Source organism: Balaenoptera musculus, chromosome 7 (assembly GCF_009873245.2).
Source record: "Balaenoptera musculus isolate JJ_BM4_2016_0621 chromosome 7, mBalMus1.pri.v3, whole genome shotgun sequence".
Taxonomy (NCBI): domain Eukaryota; kingdom Metazoa; phylum Chordata; class Mammalia; order Artiodactyla; family Balaenopteridae; genus Balaenoptera; species Balaenoptera musculus.
This window is the reverse complement of record NC_045791.1, coordinates 59,544,360-59,567,834: the sequence shown is the minus strand read 5'-3', so window position 1 is coordinate 59,567,834 and position 23,475 is coordinate 59,544,360. Positions and strand designations below refer to the sequence as shown.

Genomic DNA, 23,475 nt, shown 5'->3' with positions numbered 1-23,475 from the left:
TTTAAAGATTTCGAATAGGGTAAACTTTTTCTTGCCCCAAGCTTTGGGTGTTTTTTCCTGCTTCTGTGCTCCAGTTGAGCAGTTGTCTTGGCCATCTACACCATTCCCTATTGTTGACAAGCTAACTAAAGTTAGAAACAGCTGCGTGAACAATGATACCACAGCCGAGCAACCATGGCACTCAGTTCCTTTAAAAATATGATCACAAGTTATGTGGAGATTAGGTGGGAAGTTAAGTTTTCGTATTGGAATGTGCAGGTAAGAAAATTAGGCATGGCTGGATTTTTTCTGAAAATCTGATTGCTGAAGGTAGTTCATGCTTGCTGCCTTCCACTTGTGTCTGCATAGTCCTGAATTTGAGCTGGGAAAGGTACAGGATTTAAAATGGATTTCCAGTGGGACCAAAAGAGAAGAGTGCCAGCAACTTGTCAAAGGAGCTCATGTGTCAGAAAGAAACTGATCCCATTTCACATACCCATATCGCCATGAACATCTTTGGCTTTATAAATCATCTTCAGTGGAAGTGCATACATTCTGAGGCAAACAGAAATAAGTTTGCAGTCATCATTTATCAGTCTTAAATTTCTTAATCCAAAGTAGACTTTAAATGTCATGGCTTAGAATTAAAGTGTTAAGGCTCAGCCTTTCTTCATTTATCATACAGTTTTCAAATAGATGTTGATTTTTTCCCATTTAAACAAGCGGGTGTAACCCAGTGGTTATCTGGTTGATGACAGAGCCCCTCTTCCTTTCTTTAGACTGAAGTTTATAATATATGTCATGTTACAGTAAGGGGGAAAAAAGAATATAAAATTTTATTTTCCAGTGGATACATGTTAGTGACTGGACGTATTTTTTCCTTTCATTTTATTTTATTTTATTTTTATTAAAAATAAAAATTGTATTTTTAGCTGTAGTAAAAGACACATACCATAAAATTTACCATCTTAACCATTTTAAGAGTACAGTTAATTGATATTACATACGTTCACAGTGTTGCACTACCATCACCACTATTGATTTCCAGAACTTTTTCACCATCCCAAACAGAAACTCTGTACTCATTAAACAATAACTCCCTATTGAGGACATGTTTTTTAATACAAAAATCTCTGGTTTCATCAGATGTGGTAGTTATTGCACCTATTATTGCAGATTATGACTTCAAGGGAAAAAAGTTCCTGCCAAAGTTTTATGTGATTAACTAAGGATGAAGTCCGTATCTTTTGGTTTTTTTTTTTTGTTTTTTTTGTTTGTTTGTTTTCAATATATTAAAAAGCAACATAGTACAAATGTTGTGGTTAATATTAAAAAGGATCCAAATTTTTCAAGGAATGAATTTTTATAAACAAGTTCTACAATGAAAGGGAAACGGCATATTGATACATAAAAGTTTTGTTAAACAAGATTTAAAAAATTTTAAATCAAAGTGTTTTAGACTAAATTCTTTCAAATGTTCAAACAAAAACAAAAAAACCCTGTACAATCTCCATAATAAAATGTGCCCTTGCACTTTGAACATGTTAAAATTTTAGAAATTTGAGTGATAGAGGCAGCACTTAAAGGTTTCGTGAACCTTTTTTTCCCAAAAAAGAATACTTTCAGTAAAACATTTTACTATTTTATCTGACTATGCATTTACATTTTTGTTCTTCCAGAAAAAGATTTACATTAACACTGTATTTTTACTGTAAAAAAATACATTTAGAGATATTTAACTTCCTGAGTGACTTCAGTCATACATCAAACATGATTTAATGAGCAAATTCTAAAATTTTATAATGAACCAGTATGTGTAGATGCATACTTGTACGCTCACTTACAGTAAAACTCAAGATCATGTCACAGAACTTACACTTAAGTTCTCTAAGTTAAATAATATGATTTATCCCCAAACTTGACCAAAAGGTTTTCTCAAATGTTAGTAAAATGAATCACTGAATTTACATTTTCTCATTTAGTAACAAAATACTGAGTCATTTCAGACTATCAACTTGAATGTTTTCCATTATATACACCAAAATCTGATTCCCTAACAAGAAATTTCTTGCAATACAAAAAGATAACAGATAATTAAAATATTTGCTTCATAATACAACTAATCCATATAATACATCCCTTCCTCAACTGTCTAAAATGATTAGGAATTGTGGCACTTTCTTTAGCATAAAACCCTTTCCTCTTCTTAAAACCCTGAGGTGAAAGGTTATTAATGTAATAAAACTAGAACCACAATTCTCATTTCTGTATTGGACTGCAATTAGGTTTTAAAAATTTCATAAAGAAATGTGGCAACTTGTAAAGCTGCTCTATAGAGTTTAAGAAAACATTCCCAGAAACAACTTAATAAAAAGGGCCTAGAATGACCCTATGAAAACATCCCTTTAACACTTGTTAGTGTCGAGACGAGCGCCATTTTCCATCTCTACCACTGTCTCTTCTGTTATCATAGTCATGGCTCCAGCCATCGTGATTTCTCTCTTCATAGAAGAAATCATCTCTGCTTCCTCTGTAATGATGGTCGGACCCATGGTCAGTGTAACGCTGTTCACGGCTATAATGTCTATCCACTACATAGGGATGACAATTCTGTCTGACTTTTCGCTGTGATAATGGTGTATCTTGGCGTCACTGGGAGGTTGAAGACTGGTTAAAAGTGTGATTATGTGACTGAACTGATGGGGAAAATCCTGACTGATCCAGATGTGGAGAACCAAATTTCCCTCCATATGACATCTGTCTCAAAACATTGTTCATCACTGCTTGTCTCTGAAGATTTTCTGAAGAAGAGAAAGATCTTTGAATTATCGGTGCTGATGGAGTCATGTTATCCACTGTCCTTTCGTACCTGCTAGGAGATGTGGAAGTAGGGCTTGAACTTCCAACATGATGCTGGGGATATGACAAACTGACCTCCTGTGAGGCATGGCTACTTCCTGATCTAAACTGAATTTTGATGGGCCTTCCAAAAAGTTTGATTCCGTTAAGCAGATTCATGGCATAAGGAACAGATACTTCATGTTTGAATTTCACAAACGCAAACTGCTTTGGTTTACCATCCTTATCTTTTGGAATTTTCACTTTTATTACTGGCCCAGCTTGGAGGGAGGGAGCCCATAAGGAACCGGAAACCCAATCACCGACTGAATTTACATTTCACAGCACTTTATGACTTTAACAAGGCGACCAACATCCATCATTATCCCACTGCGTGGAAATTAACCTGGTGGAAAAGCTCGAAAAGGAGCTCCTCTGTCACTTTCGTTTCAAGGTTGCCCACAAAGAGAGTACGATCCGCTTCGGCTGCCGCCGCCCCCATCTCTGAAGTCCGTACCTTAATCCCATAAAATCAACTTCATTTGTCCTTTCCCACTAATAACAAATACATGCATATTAAAACATCAAATGTCAAAAAATTTAAATATTAATTGTTTATTTCATAAATATACCAACTGAATATTATCTTCTAAATATTTTTTCTGAGTTCTAATAGAGAAATCATTTTCAAATTTTGAAGTTACGCTTCTTTCCACTCCTTTATAGTATTACTGATTTATCAATTTAAATATTTTACATGGTCTCTGTGCTTATAATTTAAAGCTAATGCTCAACAATTTCATTTATCATATAAAATAAACAACACTGATGAAGTATAGTTGTGGCAAATGCAAAAATTGCATCAGTATAATAATTTCCATGTATGCAAATAGGCTAGGGCTTTATAGATTGTTGTCTTCAGAAAGTATTAAAGATAAGGTCAAGGTTCTGTTTTTACAATATGCAGAATTTGAAATAAGCACTTTGAGAAAGCAAGCATTTTCTAGGGCAGATATGTTTTTCTGCATTATAAGTTTAAAATCCAGCATGTGCCCAGCCTTTATTCCCTCCCAAATAATTTACTTGCTGTCACTGAAAAGAATTTTAATGTCTTCCTGACTTTTCTTGTCATAGCTCAAATTTATCAACCATGACATTGTTTATTCTTGGCTGTTAAATGCTTCCATGTAATGTGAGACGGTTTATATTTTCTCTGTACTTCTCTTTGCTGATAATATAGAGTGAGTTGCCTGTCAATATGTTTATCCTTCTTGAATCTGGAGAAGGGCACAGAAAGCGTTGTTGTTAATGGAACTAGACTGCTTAGAATTTTGGCTCACTGGTAAAGTTGGACTGTTTGTTCTTAAGAAAGTCATCATCTATGCCCCGTTTTCAGTGTATAGCCATACACTCTGTTTATATACAAGTTAGCATTGCCACCACAGGCAACAACTGTCACCTTACATTCCGTTTTTTAAGGACCTCTGAAGTTAATGGCTTATATCTAAGAAGTAAATCTCTTCTGGAAACTGCCCATGAAAAATAATTTTTAATTGGATTTGGACAAATACAGTCCTTTTCCTACTGACTGTCATACTGGGTCTCCTCTTCCACCCCACTAATGTCCTCGTTGGTCTAAATGTCAACACTCCATTGACCTCTGCAACATGGACAGCTCCTTGGAGGCTTAATAAATTTATTCATGATGGCTATAAGAGCATTGGAATATGGAACAAATATTAGCACACAGAGAACAGAATGAGTTGTAAAATGATGTCAAATAAATAAATACAAATAAAAAAATTAGAGTTGTTTAAAATCTATCATATGTTAAAAACTTTCTTTTTTGAAGACCAAAGGATATTCTATAACTGTAATCCTAATTATAAATTACAAATCAAAAAATACTAAGAACAATTTATAATTACCTATATTTGGGGGATATGTTTAAATTCACATTATATATTCACTTAGCAGACCTGTCTTCTACTGAAAATCACTCTGGATACATTTCAAAGGTTATGAATATTTTGAAGTGTAGATATCTTGATTTATTTCAAGTGAATATTAGTGTTCTCATTTTAAGGAAATCACCTGTTTCTTTTTATTGAACTGCAGCTCAAAGAGTCGTTCAAAGACATCAAAAAGAAATTCAACAATTTGAAGTTTAATTACACCAAGAAAAATGAAAAAGCTCGAAATCTAAAAGCTCTCAAATATCAAATTCAACAAGTAGATATGTATGCTGAGAAACTACAGGTAATGAGAAAGTACGTGTGTGTGTGTGTGTGTGCTACTACAATTATTGCAAAATTATTTTGCATTTCAATTCTAGATGCCTAACCCTTGGGCTTTTTTATAGCATTAGGACTGAAAAGATCATCTTTAATTTTTATAACAATTGTGTACTTAATGTAAAATACATAATTAATTGATTTATCTCTTGAAGCAGCTCCAAAATAATTTCTGTCAAATCTACCCAGCCTTTCCCCTTCCACTCTCCCCCCACCCCCACACACACATATACACACACACACACATCCCCTTCTTGTGTATCCCTCTTTCTTTCCTTGTACCCACCTATGTCAGGAGCTTCCTCCCCTGTTCCTGCAGCCCCTTATCACTTATACGGCTAGATTATTTGAGTGCCTTTCTCGGGAGACAGTGAGCTAACTGAGGACAATAAAATATTTGATTTTATGATCACTGTCTTTTTAAAAATCATTAGTAGCATTCTCAAACTATGGAATAGATCCTGATATGCAGTAAATTTTCTCTGTTTGCTGCTGAATGAATAAACTATCTGAAAGAAAACCTATTCTTTCCAAAATGCGTTTTAATAATTATGATTTTAACATATTAAATGGAGGAAACTACAAAAGTTTTTCCAAGTTTTCCCCTCAATATTTAATCACTAACTAGCCTCATAAATAAAAATTGAATGTCATTAAATTTTTTTTTTTTTTTTTGCACAGGCTTTGAAAAGGAAAATGGGAAAAGTTGAGAATAAAACTTTTTTCTTAAATTATCCAAATAATAAAGTGAATGTCCTTTTGGAAGCCATGAGGGATTTGCAGAAAAATGTGGATGAGTTTGACAAAGTTGTGACAGATTACAGGAAGAATTTGGACCTGACTGAGCATCTCCAGGAGTTGATAGAAGAGGTATCCTCTTCTTGTTGTAATGTTATCTGTGTTGTAATGTTGTTTTTAAAAATTACTCAGCTGCTTTAAAACAATGCTGCATTGGCTATTATTGTCATTAAATTCATGCATCATGCCTCTTTTCATGATTATGTCCTTAAGATAATTTCCTAAAGCAGAATTGCCAGACCAAAGGGGATGCATGTTACAAGGTTTTGATTGTATTGTCCAATTGCTCTTTGGAAAGATTTGACTAATTTACTCTTTTTACCAGCAACATATGAGAGGTTCTCATTTCTCCATAAACTCATCAACTCAAGATATGTTTAACCATTATGGAATTATGTTCACTGCTGGATATCTGCTAAAACACTCAAAAATGACATTTATTTCACAGAATTTGAAAATGTTTAGAGAGAAAGGTGATACTTGGATTTTTCAGGTACAAAAATTGTTATTGATATTATTTCGTTTTTGTCAAGAGCATAAATGGCAAAGTATACACAAATTACATGAAATGTAGCAAGTTAGTCATTATTGGCATACTTCATAGTGAAGAAGCTCTACACTTGAAGTTCTTGAGTGTTCTTTGTAGTCCATTCTTCTGAGATACAAAATGTCTCTCCCACTAATGCAATAGAGCTTTTAGATTTAACACCACATTAAGGAGGATTGAAATGATCATTCTTCCATATCTGATGTATAGGTTCGCTGTACTTCTGTGGCACTTATGTAAAGCCAGCTCCTAACAGAGTCATGTGTTTCTATTTCTCACTCAGCATAAGTGTTTCTAGCCTTGGTCAGACACTTCTTCCATCACAGTTATTTATTTTCAGTGAGAAACTCTCAATTCTCCGCTGTGCTTTGAAAATATGACTGTCTTCTATTAAGAAAAGGTCAAATGCTCTTCTTCAAATGATATTTCCTCAATCTATAGGCTAAATCTTATTCTTAAAAGAGAAGTTATTTATTACTGTTATTTGGGCAATACTTTATCCATGTATTGTAAATGATTTCAATTACTTAGGCTGGATTTTGTGTGTTTGAGCTTTTTTCTTTCCTTTAGCTGTTATTTGGATTCTTTTTAGTGCCATATGCTTTTTATTTTTATTTTATTTTATTTATTTATTTTTAACATCTTTATTGGAGTATAATTGCTTTACAATGGTGTGTTAGTTTCTGCTTTATAACAAAGTGAATCAGTTATACATATACATATATCCCCATATCTCTTCCCTCTTGCGTCTCCCTCCCTCCCACCCTCCCTATCCCACCCCTCTAGGTGGTCACAAAACACGGAGCTAATCTCGCCGTGCCACGTGGCTGCTTCCCACTAGCGATCTATTTTACATTTGGTAGTGTATATATGTCCATGCCACTCTCTCACGTCCCAGCTTCCCCTTCCCCCTCCCCATATCCTAAAGTCCATTCTCTAGTAGGTCTGCGTCTTTATTCCCATCTTGCCCCTAGGTTCTTCATGACCAGTTTTTTGGTTTTTTTTTTAGATTCCATATATATGTGTTAGCATACTGTATTTGTTTTTCTCTTTCTGACTTACTTCACTCTGTATGACAGACTCTAGTTCCATCCACCTCACTACAAATAACTCAATTTCGTTTCTTTTTATGGCTGAGTAATATTCCATTGTATATATGTGCCACATCTTCTTTGTCCATTCATCCGATGATGGACACTTAGGTTGCTTCCATGTCCTGGCTATTGTAAATAGAGATGCAATGAACATTGTGGTACATGACTCTTTTTGAATTATGGTTTTCTCTGGATATATGCCCAGTAGTGGGATTGCTGGGTCATATGGTAGTTCTATTTTTAGTTTTTTGAGGAGCCTGCATACTGTTCTCCATAGTGGCTATATCAATTTACATTCCCACCAACAGTGCAAGAGGGTTCCCTTTCTCCACACCCTCTCCAGCATTTATTGTTTGTAGATTTTTTGATGATGGCCATTCTGACCGGTATGAGATGATATCTCATTATAGTTTTGATTTGCATTTCTCTAATGATTAATGATGTTGAGCATTCTTTCATGTGTTTGTTGGCAATCTATATATCTTCTTTGGAGAAATGTCTATTTAGGTCTTCTGCCCATTTTTGGATTGGGTTGTTTGTTTTTTTGATATTGAGCTGCATGAGCGGCTTGTAAATTTTGGAGATTAATCCTTTGTCGGTTGCTTCATTTGCAAATATTTTCTCCCATTCTGAGGGTTGTCTTTTCGTCTTATTTATGATTTCCTTTGCTGTGCAAAAGCTTTTAAGTTTCATTAGGTCCCATTTGTTTATTTTTGTTTTTTTTCCATTTCTCTAGGAGGTGGGTCAAAAAGGATCTTGCTGTGATTTATGTCATAGAGTGTTCTGCCTATGTTTTCCTCTAAGAGTTTGATAGTGTCTGGTCTTACATTTAGGTCTTTAATCCATTTGAGTTTATTTTTGTGTATGGTGTTAGGGAGTGTTCTAATTTCATACTTTTACATGTAGCTGTCCAGTTTTCCCAGCACCACTTATTGAAGAGGCTGTCTTTTCTCCACTGTACATGTTTGCCTCCTTTATCAAAGATAAGGTGACCATATGTGCATGGGTTTATCTCTGGGCTTTCTATCCTGTTCCATTGATCTATATTTCTGTTTTTGTGCCAGTACCAAACTGTCTTAATTACTGTAGCTTTGTAATATAGTCTGAAGTCAGGGAGCCTGATTCCCCCAGCTCCATTTTTCGTTCTCAAGATTGCTTTGGCTATTCGGGGTCTTTTGTGTCTCCATACAAATTGTGAAATTTTTTGTTCTAGTTCTGTGAAAAATGCCAGTGGTAGTTTGATAGGGATTGCATTGAATCTGTAGATTGCTTTGGGTAGTAGAGTCATTTTCACAATGTTGATTCTTCCAATCCAAGAACATGGTATATCTCTCCATCTATTTGTATCATCTTTAATTTCTTTCATCAGTGTCTTATAATTTTCTGCATACAGGTCTTTTGTCTCCTTAGGTAGGTTTATTCCTAGATATTTTATTCTTTTTGTTGCAATGGTAAATGGGAGTGTTTTCTTAATTTCACTTTCAGATTTTTCGTCATTAGTGTATAGAAATGCAAGAGATTTCTGTGCATTAATTTTGTATCCTGCTACTTTACCAAATTCATTGATTAGCTCTAGTAGTTTTCTAGTAGAGTCGTTAAGATTCTCTATGTATAGTATCATGTCATCTGCAAACAGTGACAGCTTTACTTCTTCTTTTCCGATTTGGATTCCTTTTATTTCTTTTTCTTCTCTGATTGTTGTGGCTAACACTTCCAAAACTATGTTGAATAATAGTGGTGAGAGTGGGCAACCTTGTCTTGTTCCTGATCTTAGTGGAAATGGTTTCAGTTTTTCACCATTGAGGACAATGTTGGCTGTGGGTTTGCCATATATGGCCTTTATTATGTTGAGGAAAGTTCCCTCTATGCCTACTTTCTGCAGGGCTTTTATCATAAATGGGTGTTGAATTTTGTCGAAAGCTTTCTCTGCATCTATTGAGATGATCATATGGTTTTTCTCCTTCAGTTTGTTAATATGGTGTATCACGTTGATTGATTTGCGTATATTGAAGAATCCTTGCATTCCTGGGATAAACCCCACTTGATCATGGTGTATAATCCTTTTAATGTGCTGTTGGATTCTGTTTGCTAGTATTTTGTTGAGGATTTTTGCATCTATGTTCATCAGTGATATTGGCCTGTAGTTTTCTTTCTTTGTGACATCTTTGTCTGGTTTTGGTATCAGGGTGATGGTGGCCTTGCAGAATGAGTTGGGGAGTGTTCCTCCCTCTGCAGTATTTTGGAAGAGTTTGAGAAGGATAGGTGTTAGTTCTTCTCTAAATGTTTGATAGAATTCACCTGTGAAGCCATCTGGTCCTGGGCTTTTGTTTGTTGGAAGGTTTTTAATGACAGTTTCAATTTCAGTGCTTGTGATTGGTCTGTTCATATTTTCTATTTCTTCCTGGTTCAGTCTCGGCAGGTTGTGCATTTCTAAGAATCTGTCCATTTCTTCCAGGTTGTCCATTTTATTGGCATAGAGTTGCTTGTAGTAATCTCTCATGATCGTTTGTATTTCTGCAGTGTCAGTGGTTACTTCTCCTTTTTCATTTCTAATTCTGTTGATTTGAGTCTTCTCCCTTTTTCTCTTGATGAGTCTGGCTAATGGTTTATCAATTTTGTTTATCTTCTCAAAGAACCAGCTTTTAGTTTCATTGATTTTTGCCATTGTTTCCTTCATTTCTTTTTCATTTATTTCTGATCTGATCTTTATGATTTCTTTCCTTCTGCTAGGTTTGGGGTTTGTTTGTTCTTCTTTCTCTGATTGCTTCAGGTGCAAGGTTAGGTTGTTTATTCGAGATGTTTCCTGTTTCTTGAGGTAGGCTTGTATTGCTATAAACTTCCCTCTTAGCACTGCTTTTGCTGCGTCCCATAGGTTTTGGGTCGTCGTGTCTCCATTGTCATTTGTTTCTAGGTATTTTTTGATTTCCCCTTTGATTTCTTCAGTGATCACTTCGTTATTAGGTAGTGTATTGTGTAGCCTCCATGTGTTTGTAATTTTTACAGATCTTTTCCTGTAATTGATATCTAGTCTCATAGCGTTGTGGTTGGAAAAGATACTTGATACGATTTCAATTTTCTTAAATTTACCAAGGCTTGATTTGTGACCCAAGGTATGATCTATCCTGGAGAATGTTCCATGAGCACTTGAGAAAAATGTGTATTCTGTTGTTTTTGGGTGGAATGTCCTATAAATATCAATTAAGTCCATCTTGTTTAATGTATCATTTAAAGCTTGTGTTTCCTTATTTATTTTCATTTTGGATGATCTGTCCATTGGAGAAAGTGGGGTGTTAAAGTCCCCTACTATGATTGTTATTTTAAAGTCTATTTTGTCTGATATGAGAATTGCTACTCCAGCTTTCTTTTGATTTCCATTTGCATGGAATATCTTTTTCCATCCCCTCACTTTCAGTCTGTATGTGTCTCTAGGTCTGAAGTGGGTCTCTTGTAGACAGCATATATATGGGTCTTGTTTTTGTATCCATTCAGCCAGTCTGTGTCTTTTGGTGGGAGCCTTTAATCCATTTACATTTAAGGTAATTATTGATATGTATGTTCCTATTCCCATTTTCTTAAATGTTTTGGGTTTGTTATTGTAGGTGTTTTCCTTCTCTTGTGTTTCTTGCCTAGAGAAGTTCCTTTAGCATTTGTTGTAAAGCTGGTTTGGTGGTGCTGAACTCTCTCAGCTTTTGCTTGTCTGTAAAGGTTTTAATTTCTCCATCAAATCTGAATGAGTTCCTTGCTGGGTAGAGTAACCTTGGTTGTACGTTTTTCTCCTTCATCACTTTAAGTATATCCTGCCACTCCCTTCTGGCTTGCAGAGTTTCTGCTGAAAGATCAGATGTTAACCTTATGGGGATTCCCTTATGTGTTATTTGTTGTTTTTCCCTTGCTGCTTTTAATATGTTTTCTTTGTATTTAATTTTTGACAGTTTGATTAATATGTGTCTTGGCGTGTTTCTCCTTGGATTTATCCTGTATGGGACTCTCTGTGCTTCCAGGACTTGATTAACTATTTCCTTTCCCATATTAGGGAAGTTTTCAACTATAATCTCTTCAAATATTTTCTCAGTCCGTTTCTTTTTCTCTTCTTCTTCTGGGACCCCTATAATTCAAATGTTGTTGCATTTAATGTTGTCCCAGAGGTCTCTGAGACTGTCCTCAGTTCTTTTCATTCTTTTTTCTTTCTCCTGCTCTGCAGTAGTTATTTCCACCATTTTATCTTCCAGGTCACTTATCCTTTCTTCTGCCTCAGTTATTCTGCTATTGATCCCATCTAGAGTATTTTTAATTTCATTTATTGTGTTTTTCATCATTGCTTGGTTCCTCTTTAGTTCTTCTATGTCCTTGTTAAATGTTTCTTGCATTTTGTCTGTTCTATTTCCAAGATTTTTAATCATCCTTACTATCGTTATTCTGAATTCTTTTTCAGGTAGACTACCTATTTCCTCTTCATTTGTTAGGTCTGTTGTGTTTTGACCCTGCTCCTTCATCTGCTGTATGTTTTTCTGTCGTCTCATTTTGCTTATCTTACTGTGTTTGGGGTCTCCTTTTCACAGGCTGCAGGTTCGTGGTTCCCGTTGTTTTTGGTATCTGTCCCCAGTGGCTAAGGTTGGTTCAGTGTGTTGTGTAGGCTTCCTGGTGGAGGGAACTAGTGCCTGTGTTCTGGTGGATGAGGCTGGATCATGTCTTTCTGGTGGGCACGTCCACGTCTGGTGGTGTATTTTGGGGTGTCTGTGGCCTTATTATGATTTTAGGCAGCCTCTCTGCTAATGGATGGGGCTGTGTTCCTGTCTTGCTAGTTGTTTGGCATAGGGTGTCCAGCACTGTAGCTTGCTGGTCATTGAGTGAAGCTGGGTCTTGATGTTGAGATGGAGATCTCTGAGAGATTTTCACCATTTGGTATTACGTGGAGCTGGGAGGTCTCTTGTGGACCAGTGTCCTGAAGTTGGCTCTCCCACCTCAGAGGCACAGCCCTGATGCCTGGCTGGAGCACCAAGAGCCTGTTATCCACACGGCTCAGAATAAAAGGGAGAAAAAAAAGAACAAAAGAAAAAGATAAAATAAAATTAAAAAGTTATTAAAATAAAAAATCATTATTAAAGAAAATAAATTTTAAGTAATTAAAAAAAAAGAAAGAAAGAGGAGAGCAACCAAACCAATAAACAAATCCACCAATGATAACAAGTGCTAAAAACTATACTACAAAAACAAACAAACCAAAAACGGACAGACAGAACCCTAGGACAAATGGTAAAAGCAAAGCTATACAGACAAAATCACACACAGAAGCATACACCTACACACTCACAAAAGGAGAAAAAGGGGAAAAATATATATATATCCTTGCTCCCAAAGTCCACCTCCTCAATTTGAGATGATTCATTGTCTATTCAGGTATTCCACAGATGCAGCATACATCAAGTTGACTGTGGAGATTTAATCTGCTGCTCCTGAGGCTGCTGGGAGAGATTTCCCTTTCTCTTCTTTGTTCGCACAGCTCCTGGGGTTCAGCTTTGGATTTGGCCCCACCTCTGCGTGTAGGTCGCCTGAGGGTGTCTGTTCTTTGCTCAGACAGGATGGGGTTAAAGGAGCAGCTGCTTCGGGGGCTCTGGCTCACTCAGGACGTGGGGAGGGAGGGGTACAGAGGAGGCAGGGCGAGCCTGCGGCGGCAGAGGCCGGCGTGACGTTGCCACAGCCTGAGGCACGCTGTGCGTTCTCCCCGGGAAGTTGTCCCTGGATCACGGGAACCTGGCAGTGGTGGGCTGCACGGGCTCCCGGGAGGGGAGGTGTGGATAGTGACCTGTGCTTGCACACAGGCTTCTTGGTGGCGGCAGCAGCAGCCTTAGCATCCCATGCCCGTCTCTGGGGTCCGCGCTGCCACGGCTCGCGCCCATCTCTGGAGCTCCTTAAAGCGACGCTCTGAATCCCCTCTCCTCGCGCACCAGGAAACAAAGAGGCAAGAAACTTGCCTCTTTGGCAGCTCCAGACTTTTTCCCGGACTCCCTCCCGGCTAGCTGTGGCACACCAGCCCCTTCAGGCTGTGTTCACGCAGCCAACCCCAGTCCTCTCCCTGGGCTCTGACCTCCGAAGCCCGAGCCTCAGCTCCCAGCCCCCGCCCGCCCCGGCGGCTGAGCAGACAAGCCTCTCGGGCTGGTGAGTGCTACTCGGCAGCGATCCTCCGTGCGGGAATCTCTCCGCTTTGCCCTCCGCACCCCTGTGGCTGCGCTCTCCTCCGTGGCTCCGAAGCTTCCCCCCTCTGCCACCCGCAGTCTCCACCCGCGAAGGGCCTTCCTAGTGTGTGGAAACCTTTCCTCCCTCACAGCTCCCTCCCACTGGTGCAGGTCCCATCCCTATTCTTTTGTCTCTGTTTTTTCTTTTTTCTTTTTCCCTACCCAGGTACGTGGGGAGTTTCTTGCCTTTTGGGAGGTCTGAGGTCTTCTGCCAGCATTCAGTGGGTGTTCTGTAGGAGTTGTTCCACATGTACATGTATTTCTGATGTATTTGTGGGGAGGAAGGTTATCTCCGCGTCTTACTCTTCCGCCATCTTGAAGCTCCTCCCATATGCTTTTTTAGACTGCCTATTCTTCTAAATCTGCAGCATTCCTCTTAGGAAGTATGCTTCAGGCAAATCTAAGAAGGCAGGAAAATTAGAGTGATTTCCATACTTCTGCTTTCTTACCTGACTCTAATTTCCAAGTGCAAAAGTATATGATCACCTTCTGATGTTTTCTTTCTTAGGACTTAAAGAGGTCACACGAATGTGAATATAAAGTTTGAGGAAATTGAAATTTGATATTTCAGTGGTCAAAATGAAGAACTTTGGAAGGATGGTGTCTCTTTAATCTATGCTTTGTCCCATTTTAATTTAGTGTCACTTTTGGTATGAAGATGCAAGTGCCACAGTTGTAAGAGTTGGAAAATATTCCACAGAGTGCAAGACCAAGGAAGCTGTGGAGATTCTCCTTCAGCAGTTCAAAAAGTTTATCACACCTTCAGTGCCTCAACAAGAAGAAAGGATTCAGGAAATCAGTGACCTGGCTCAGCACTTATATGGTGAGGTCTCTTTTAAGATACCCACTGATTCACTATTGAACACATCTCTAGTGAACCTAATCCAGCAGAAAGCAGAGCATGGCAAGCCCTCAGGGTCCTTACTACGCCAACCTATTCAAGGGAAAGGTTAAAGATAAGAGCAGAAGTGAACAGTAGTGAATAGAGGAAGGAACTCCTGGCTGTAGGAGATGAAGACTGTGGATTTTTTTTTTTTTTTTATGGCTGTGTTGGGTCTTCGTTTCTGTGCGAGGGCTTTCTCTAGTTGTGGCAAGCGGGGGCCACTCTTCATCACAGTGCGCGGGCCTCTCACTGTCACGGGCTCTCCTGTTGCGGAGCACAGGCTCCAGACGTGCAGGCTCAGTAGTTGTGGCTCATGGGCCTAGTCGCTCCGCGGCATGTGGGATCTTCCTAGACCAGGGCTCGAACCCGTGTCCCCTGCGTTGGCAGGCAGATTCTCAACCACTGCGCCACCAGGGAAGCCCAAGCCTGTGGATTTTTAATGACCATTTGTAAACCCTCCTTCTAAATTCTGCTTTCTCCCCCATTCCTGTTGTTCATCTTCAGGGTAATAAAACCAGAACAATACTCAGCTTATGTAGACAAAAAAATCTAATTTCCACTAGGGTGATTCCTCAAAAAACATACAAAACTCCCATAATATTATACTTAAAGTAGGTAGAAAGCTAAGACTGAGGTCTATAGCCCTCTCTTTTCTATGAGGGTTATGGTTTGTGGATATAAGAAAGAGCTGGAAGATTTTCCCTTGTCTTCCTCTCACTTGTGGAATAAATGGGAGAACTCAAACGACCATCTCACTGGTTGTGCTTTCCTCTTATCCATGACTTTGTCAGTCTGAGAAGTCTTTCTATCTGAGGGAGGCCCCCATTTAAAAGGCCCCTGGGGGTTGACAGTCCTTGAGGGTGCAAAGGAATAAGTTTCATGAATTCCCTGACATTGTTAACTACAAGGCCAAGAGTAATTCCTGGTGACAGGGCAAATCTAGCCCCAAAGGAAGGTAGCAACAGGTGCTTCATTTGGCTGTCCACAGCTGCTGTCAGATGGATATTTTCTCTTATTACATGAAGCACTATCCATAGATAGACATAAAAATTTTGTGGAACAATATATACTGCACTCCCTAACATAACATTACTGAGAATGAATTATTAATGATTTTCCAGAGAAAAGGGTAGAAACATAAAAACAATAAAATATAGATTGAAAAATTAAAGAAAAGTAATGTGATGTTTCATTCCTACTATAGTTACCATATAAGTGTACTAAAACATTCTGGAGGCACTCTGCTCCTATAAGATGGTTTATGTTTTCCTCTGTTATTGTATTTTTCACACTGTAGCATAATTACCTTTTCATTTGTCTGTCTTCTCAACTGACTATAAGCTCCTTGAGGGTAAGGGAAGTATATTTAATCACTATGTTTCAGTGCCACTCAACTTCAGCACACGGGAAGTACTCACATGACACCATAAAAGTTACATTACCCTCCCATCATGCAAGATCCCACATCCTGCTTTGTTTGTATTCCAGGCCCATATCACCGACTGACATATTGTATGGTTATTTGTCTGTTGTGTGGCTTTCCTTACTAGAGTGTAAGCTCCTTGAGAAAAGGGAGTTCACTGCATTATGGCATATACTAAGTGCTTAACAAATATTTGCTGAATAAATGAATCACTGAATGAATAAATGAATGGCATGAGTCTTCATCTGTTCAGTATGGAAGTTATGCATTTTTTAGAATTTGCATCAGGTAAGATAATTTATAAACAGTATATCAATTCTTGTAGCATTATTGAACCCAGAATTTTAATGCAAATAAATTTATCTCAAAAAAAATTTGAGTACCTATTATGTACTCGGACCTGTGATTGATATAAAGACATATAAGACCTAGTTCCATCATTCAAGAATCCACAGTCTATACCTAGAAATCACAATATGGTAAGTGCAGTGAGAAAGGTATAAAATGTATGTATTAGTTTTCTAGGGCTGCCATAACAAAATACCACAGACTGGGTGGCCTAAACAACAAAAAGTTATTTCCTCACAGTTCTGGAGGCTAGAGGTCCAAGATTAAGGTGCTCACAGAGTTGTTTTCTACTGAGGCTTCTCTTCTCTTGCTGCCTCTTCATATGGACATCCCTCTGTGCACAAGCACCCCTGGTTTGCTGGTGTCTCTCCTTCTTATAAGGACACCAGTCATATTGGATTGGGACCCCACCCTAATAATGGCCTCTTTTTAACTTTATCACTCTTTAAAGACCTCATCTCCAAGTATGTTATATTCTGAGATACTGGGGGTTGAGTCTTCAACATATTAATTTTGAGAGGGACACAATTCAGCCCATAACAATGTATAATACTAGTTTAGTCTGAACTGTGGAGTCCAGTAGTCCAAGTTTAAATCCCTTCTCCTCCAATTACTGTCTGGGTCACCTGAAAAGGCTCTGTTGAGCCTTGCATTCCTCATTTGGAAAATGCAGTAGAACCTACCAGAGAAGGATTATGTGAGCTAATGCATATAAAGTGCCTAGCCACAGGCAAATAATAAGCACTCACTACGTGATAGATATTTGTATCATTATCCCAATAGGAAGAGGTAAAATCCAGTTGGGAAAGATTAAGAACATTTTTACAAAGACGTTGGCATTTCAGGTAGACCTTGGAGAGTGGGTAGGATTTGTCAAGCAGAGATGGAGTTATGGGGAGGGCATTCCCAGTACAGAAAAGAATACTCAGTGGCTATGGGGGTTTTGAGAGAAAAGTTGCTGGTTCAGTTTGGCCAGAGATTAAATATGTGAGAGAATTAGGGTGACATACCTTTGAGAGAGGCAGGTTAAAACCATATTATGGAGGGCCTTGAATGTATACTTTTCTAGGTAGTGAAGAACCACTGAATGTTCTGAAAAGGAGAAAACTGGTTAGAATGGAGCTTTAAGAATAGTAATATAGCAACATTATTTAGGTTACATAAGAGGAACATGGCACAGCAAATGTAACCATTTTTCTAGAATACTTGGTTTTTCCAATAATGCCTTTATTTATTTATCTGTTCAGCAAGTATTTAGTAAGCACTTACTATTTACCAGCCCTTATGCTGGACACAAGGGAGATCAATTAATGCCTGGGATTTTTTTTTCTGCTAAGGATTTGACCTTTAAAAATAGATTTAACCCTTCTCCTCCCCAGGTTTTGAAGAAGGGCAGAAATATGCTGAGAAAATAGTGGCCAAACACAAAGAGGTTCTTGAATCTGTTACTGAATTATGTAGCTCTCTCACAGAGCTTAAAGAAAAAAAGGTAATTTCTTCTTACCAGAATATGTATTTTTAAGTGATATAAATAAAAATGTGTTTATCAAGTGTCTTCTGGTACAAAGATGTTCTAATGGAAATTCTCAAGGGACATAATGTGCACATTTGTTTCAAAGCTTTCTAACATAATTATATGGTTGTTTCTGATAATTAATTCTGTTTCTTTTCTATCACTGCAGAGAAAAATATTGCTGAGAATAAGGACTAAACAATTAAGGTGTCTTGTTTATATTTTCATGGATCATATCCTAAAGGATAAATGTGTGCCATTAAAATCAAAGTCTATATTAAGTAGTTTTACGTTTTCGCTGATAAATAATGAACATAAGTTATTTTTTCTCCTCCAAATTGTGGCCCTGGAGAAAATAAAACTAATCTTCAGGTATTATAGTCATTGAACATTTAGCTTCATGGAAATATTAAACTAATCATTGGCATCTTTCATGGAATAAATAAATTGATGGTAAAAAAAATAGAGAGGAAATATGTTTATGACTATGTCTAGGTAAAATCCGGTTAAAAGAGAGAAATGTATGTATATATATATATGTGTGTGTGCTTGTGTATATATATACATATATATGTATATATATATTGTTTTTGTCTATGTTGTGTCAAAACTGGTTTCATTAGTGCTGTTTTCACAACTGGCTGAAAGAACCGGTTGTTTAGGATGGAGAGAATGGGAAGGTAATCAAGAGCACAGGCTCTAGAATAAAACACAACCCCCTAGGAATACCAGCTCTCCACATTATTGGATTTGTGAATGAATTGGGGTAAATTCCTTAATGGCCCTGAGTCTCGGTTTCCTGATCTATAAAATGGAGGAAATAGAGGAAGCTAATCACAGGATAGCCCTGAGGATTGAATGTGAAGACACCTGTGATTATTGTTGTGATTGCTGTTGGTATTGAGACATAATGGTGCTCTTGCAGCTTGGAGCAGAATTATATTTATTTTCAGCAACTATTTTTTCTGTATGAATTTCCATGTCATAAATTTGAGTGACATTCCATTCAAAATGGTTTGCTAAGCTTATTTATTTATTTATTTATTTATTTATTTATTTATTTATTTATTTATTTATTTATTTATAGCTGTGTTGGGTCTTCATTGCTGCGTGCTGGCTTTCTCTAGTTGCGGTGAGCAGGGGCTACTCTCCGTTTTGGTGCGCGGTCTTCTCATTGCAGTGGCTTCTCTTGCTGTGGAGCATGGGCTCCAGGTGCATGGGCTCAGTAGTTGTGGCTCGTGGGCTCTAGAGCGCAGGCTCAGTAGTTGTGGCTCACAGGCCCAGTTGCTCCGCAGCACGTGGGATCCTCCTGGACCAGGGCTCGAACCTGTGTCCCCTGCATTGGCAGGCAGACTCCCAACCACTGCACCATGAGGGAAGTCCCTAAATGGTTTGCTAAGCTTTTAATTCAGTGGGCACCCAATCAAATTATCTTTTCCCTTTGGTTGAGAATCTAGATTTTTCAAATTTTTTACCATTTTCAATAACATTGTAGTGAACATCTTTGTACATGAAGCTTTTTTCTTTCTTTTGTATTATTACCTACGCAAAAATTATTTGATTTTCATAGATGTTTTACAATTATAATGCCACCAGTAATGTATGAATGCACCATATATTTTATATTATCTTTTTCAGCCTTAATCGTTTCCTCCCCACCTTCACCCCACCCCCTGAGGATGTGTTTCTTCTCCTGACTTCTGAAACGCAGCCTGAAAATGACTGCTTCCTCTGACTCTTTGCTGTCATTTACAGCATCCCTCCCATTTATGCTGTACATCTCCAAGTGAGCTCCACTTAACAAAATCGACTCTCTTAAAGTGATAGCCCTTTCCAGTTTTTCACCTTCATGGCTATCCTTACTGAAAGCTGTTTCTACTCCCTCTGCCCCCTTCCACTTTCCCCCTTCCTTCTACACCCCTGGAGTCAGGATTGCACCCTCTCTTTCTCATTCCCAGCCTATCACTTGGATTCTCTTCTGTGCTAGTCAGGAGCCTCCTAATTATTCACTCCTGCTAGATGACCCTGCTGGTGTCAGTTTTACATTCAAAACACTTCACTACAAACTCTTCCTTGTTTACCAGATAAAGTTCGGACTCAGGGCCTTCCAATGTTCTGGGGCGGATTGTCTTTCCAAACCACTGTGCTTCTACATCCATTGTAGGTTCCTATCTCACTGGTCTCCTACCCCACATTCCTAGGTCTCCTGCTTCTAAACTTTTCCAGTCGTTCCCGCTTATCTACAGTTTTGCTTTCCTCAGTTTCAATTACCTGAAGACAACCTCAGTCTGAAAATATTAGATGAAAAATTCCAAAAATAAACAATTCATAAGTTTTAAATTGTGAGAGACCATATTCATGTAACTTTTATTACAGTATATTGCTATACTTATCCTATTTTATTATTAGTTATTTTAATTAATCTCTTACTCAACCTAAATTATAGATTAAACTTTATCATAAGTATGTATGTATAGGAAAAAAACATAGTACATATATATAACGTTTGGTACTATCTATGGTTTTGGGCATCCACTGGGGGTCTTGGAACATACTCTCCATGGGTAAGGGCGGGCCACTGTACCTCATGTGCATGGCCTTCTATCTCTCTGACCTAAATTGTTCATCTCTCAAAGCCAGACCCAAATACTGCCTCCTCCACAATTCCTTCCTTAGTTGTGTCACTTCCTCTCTGATCTGCTATAGCAGGGGAACCGGGCCGCACAGCAGGAGCGAGTGCAGGCGAGCGAGCGAAGCTTCATCTGTAGTTACAGCCACTTCCCTTCCCATCGCTCGCATTACCGCCTGAGCTCCGCCTCCTGTCAGATCAGTGGCATGAGATTCTCATAAGAGCGCAAATCCTACTGTGAACTGTGCATGCGAGGGATCTAGGTTGTGTGCGTCTTATGAGAGTCTAATGCCTGATGATCTGAGGTGGAGCTGAGGCAGTGAAGCTAGCGCTGGGGAGCGGCTGCAAATACAGATTATCGTTAGCAGAGAGGTCTGACTGCACAGAGACCATAAGAAATCAATTGTTTGCAGACTCATATCAAAACCCTATCGGTGAGTGGCAAGTGAAAACAAGCTCAGGGCTCCCACTGATTCTGCATTATGGTGAGTCATATAATTATTTCATTAAATATTACAATGTAATAATAAATAGAAATAAAGTGCACAATAAATGTAATGCGCTTGAATCATCCCAAAACCATGCCCCACCCCCCAGTCCGTGGAAAAATTGTCTTCCACGAAACCGGTCCCTGGTACCAAAAAGCTTGGGGACCGCTTTGCTATAGCCCCTGTGTTCCTTCCTACCATAATCATCACATATAACTACCATGATCATCCCACCCTCCCTCCTTGATTATACCTGAGGAAACCCTGTTTAGTTTAGCATCCCACACAACATTTAACACTATGCTTTGCCTAAAACAGGTTCTCCAGAAAGGGTTTTGGCATTTGTAGTAAATGCTCAAAGGATTGGTACAGAAAAAAAAAATCATTCAATAGCTCAAAAAAGTTTGGCTTGGGTGGACATAAAAATGAGGAATGGCCTCTTTGGCAAGAGGAATGGGTATCAGAGATATGGGGATATATGTATATGTATAGCTGATTCACTTTGTTATAAAGCAGAAACTAACACACCATTGTAAAGCAATTATACTCCAATAAAGATGTTAAAAAAAATTTTTTTTAATTAAAAAACAAAACAAAACAAAAAAAACATTGCCCTTACAAGTTACGGCCTAAACAAAAGCCTGTCAAATAATGCTTGCTAACACTTTACAGATGTTTCTATGAGAGCATAAATGTCTGGTTTTTATGTTCTTAAGGTTGATTCTGTGGCTCTCTTTTGCAGGAGGTTATTAAAAAGCAGACCCAGAAATCCCTGTCAAGGCTGAGACAGTGATAATAATCCTTTCTGTTTGTATAGCATTTTGAGATTTACAAAGGATTTTCATAAATATTACCTCAGTGGTTTCCAAATAACCTTGTGATGGTAATAAGGTAGATGTTGTTTTCTTTGTTTTAGAGTGAAGTTCAGAAAGGGTAAAAGTGCTTTGCTTGGGGACCCACACTCAGTAGTGGTGGGTCTGCAATATGAACTTAGTTATAATTCAAAATCTAGTACCCCTTCCACAACTGCCAATTTGGTTTATTTTATTTTATTTTTATTTTTTTATTTAAGTTTAGTTGATTTACAATATCATGTTAGTTTCAGGTGTACAACACAGTGATTCAGTTATATATATATAACTGAATGTGTGTGTGTGTGTATTCCTTTTCAGATTCTTTTCCCTTATATGTTGTTACAAAATATTGAGTGTAGTTCCCTGTGCTATACAGCAGGTCCTTCTTGGTTATCTATTTTAAATTTTTATTTATTATTTATTTATTATTATTATTTTTTATTTTTGGCTGAGTTGGGTCTTCGTTTCTGTGTGAGGGCTTTTTCCAGTTGCGGCGAGTGGGGGCCACTCTTCATCGCAGTGCGCGGGCCTCTCACTATCGCGGCCTCTCTTGTTGCGGAGCAGAGGCTCCAGACGCTCAGGCTCAGTAGTTGTGGCTCACGGGCCCAGTTGCTCCGCGGCATGTGGGATCTTCCCAGACCAGGGGTCGAACCCGTGTCCCCTGCATTGGCAGGCAGACTCTCAACCACTGCGCCACCAGGGAAGCCCCAGTTATCTATTTTATATATAGTAGTGTGTATATGTTAATCCCAACTTCCGAATTTATCCCTCCCCCCACCCTCCTTTCCCCTTTGGTAACCATAAGTTTGTTTTCCATGCTTGTGAGCCTCTTTCTATTTTATAAGTAAGTTCATTTTAAGATTCCACATATAAGTAATATCATATGATATTTGTCTTTCTCTGTCTGGCTTACTTCTCTTAGTGTTGCAAATGGCGTTATTTCATTCTTTTTTGTGGCTAAGTAATATTCCATTGTATATATGTACCACATCTTCTTTATCCATTCATTCATCGATAGACATTTAGGTTGCTTCCATGTCTTGGCTATTGTAAATAGTGCTGCAATGAACATTTGGGGTACATGTATCTTTTTGAATTATAGTTTTCTCTGGATATATGCCCAGGAGTGGGATTGCTAGATCATATGGTAGTTCTAATTTTAGTTTTTTAAGGAACCTCTATACTGTTCTCCATAGTGGTTGTACCAATTTACGTTCCACTTTGGAATTAGGTATCAAGTGTGTACTAAAACAGAGTAATTTATCCAGTAATACAAACCAGTTTAAGTTTTAGAGTTGGGAGTGAAAGCTGAATCTCCCCAGTAAATGTTTCCCCAAATCTTCCAAGTTGGTGTAACATGTACACTTTGAGAAGCCTGCCTGTTTCTTTAAGGCCCATCTAATGCCTATATTCCAGGTGGTATAGAGTATCTTCTGTTGCCCTATAACCTCATCCTAAACTGGTGTCCTGTCACTTGGTGTACCTGTGGCTCCTTTCACCTTCACAAAGTCTTCGAAGCTCTTACACTGGCTCCTCAGCAGTTAGCAAACACCC

The 23,475-nt window shown here is 38.2% G+C and overlaps 1 protein-coding gene and 1 pseudogene across 4 annotated transcripts in view; one reads left to right on the top strand and one right to left on the bottom strand.

Moving 5' to 3' along the window:
- CCDC141 (coiled-coil domain containing 141) overlaps positions 1 to 23,475 on the top strand; it is a 204,282-nt gene that overhangs the window by 167,240 nt on the left and 13,567 nt on the right. For all 4 annotated transcript variants that reach the window (XM_036858604.1, XM_036858605.1, XM_036858606.1 and 1 more), the window contains 4 exons: positions 4,936 to 5,076; positions 5,793 to 5,981; positions 14,423 to 14,606; positions 17,817 to 17,926. In XM_036858604.1, the coding sequence (XP_036714499.1) occupies positions 4,936 to 5,076; positions 5,793 to 5,981; positions 14,423 to 14,606; positions 17,817 to 17,926 (624 nt within the window). The remainder of the gene's footprint in view (positions 1 to 4,935; positions 5,077 to 5,792; positions 5,982 to 14,422; positions 14,607 to 17,816; positions 17,927 to 23,475) is intronic.
- LOC118898341 lies at positions 2,232 to 3,217 on the bottom strand (annotated as a pseudogene).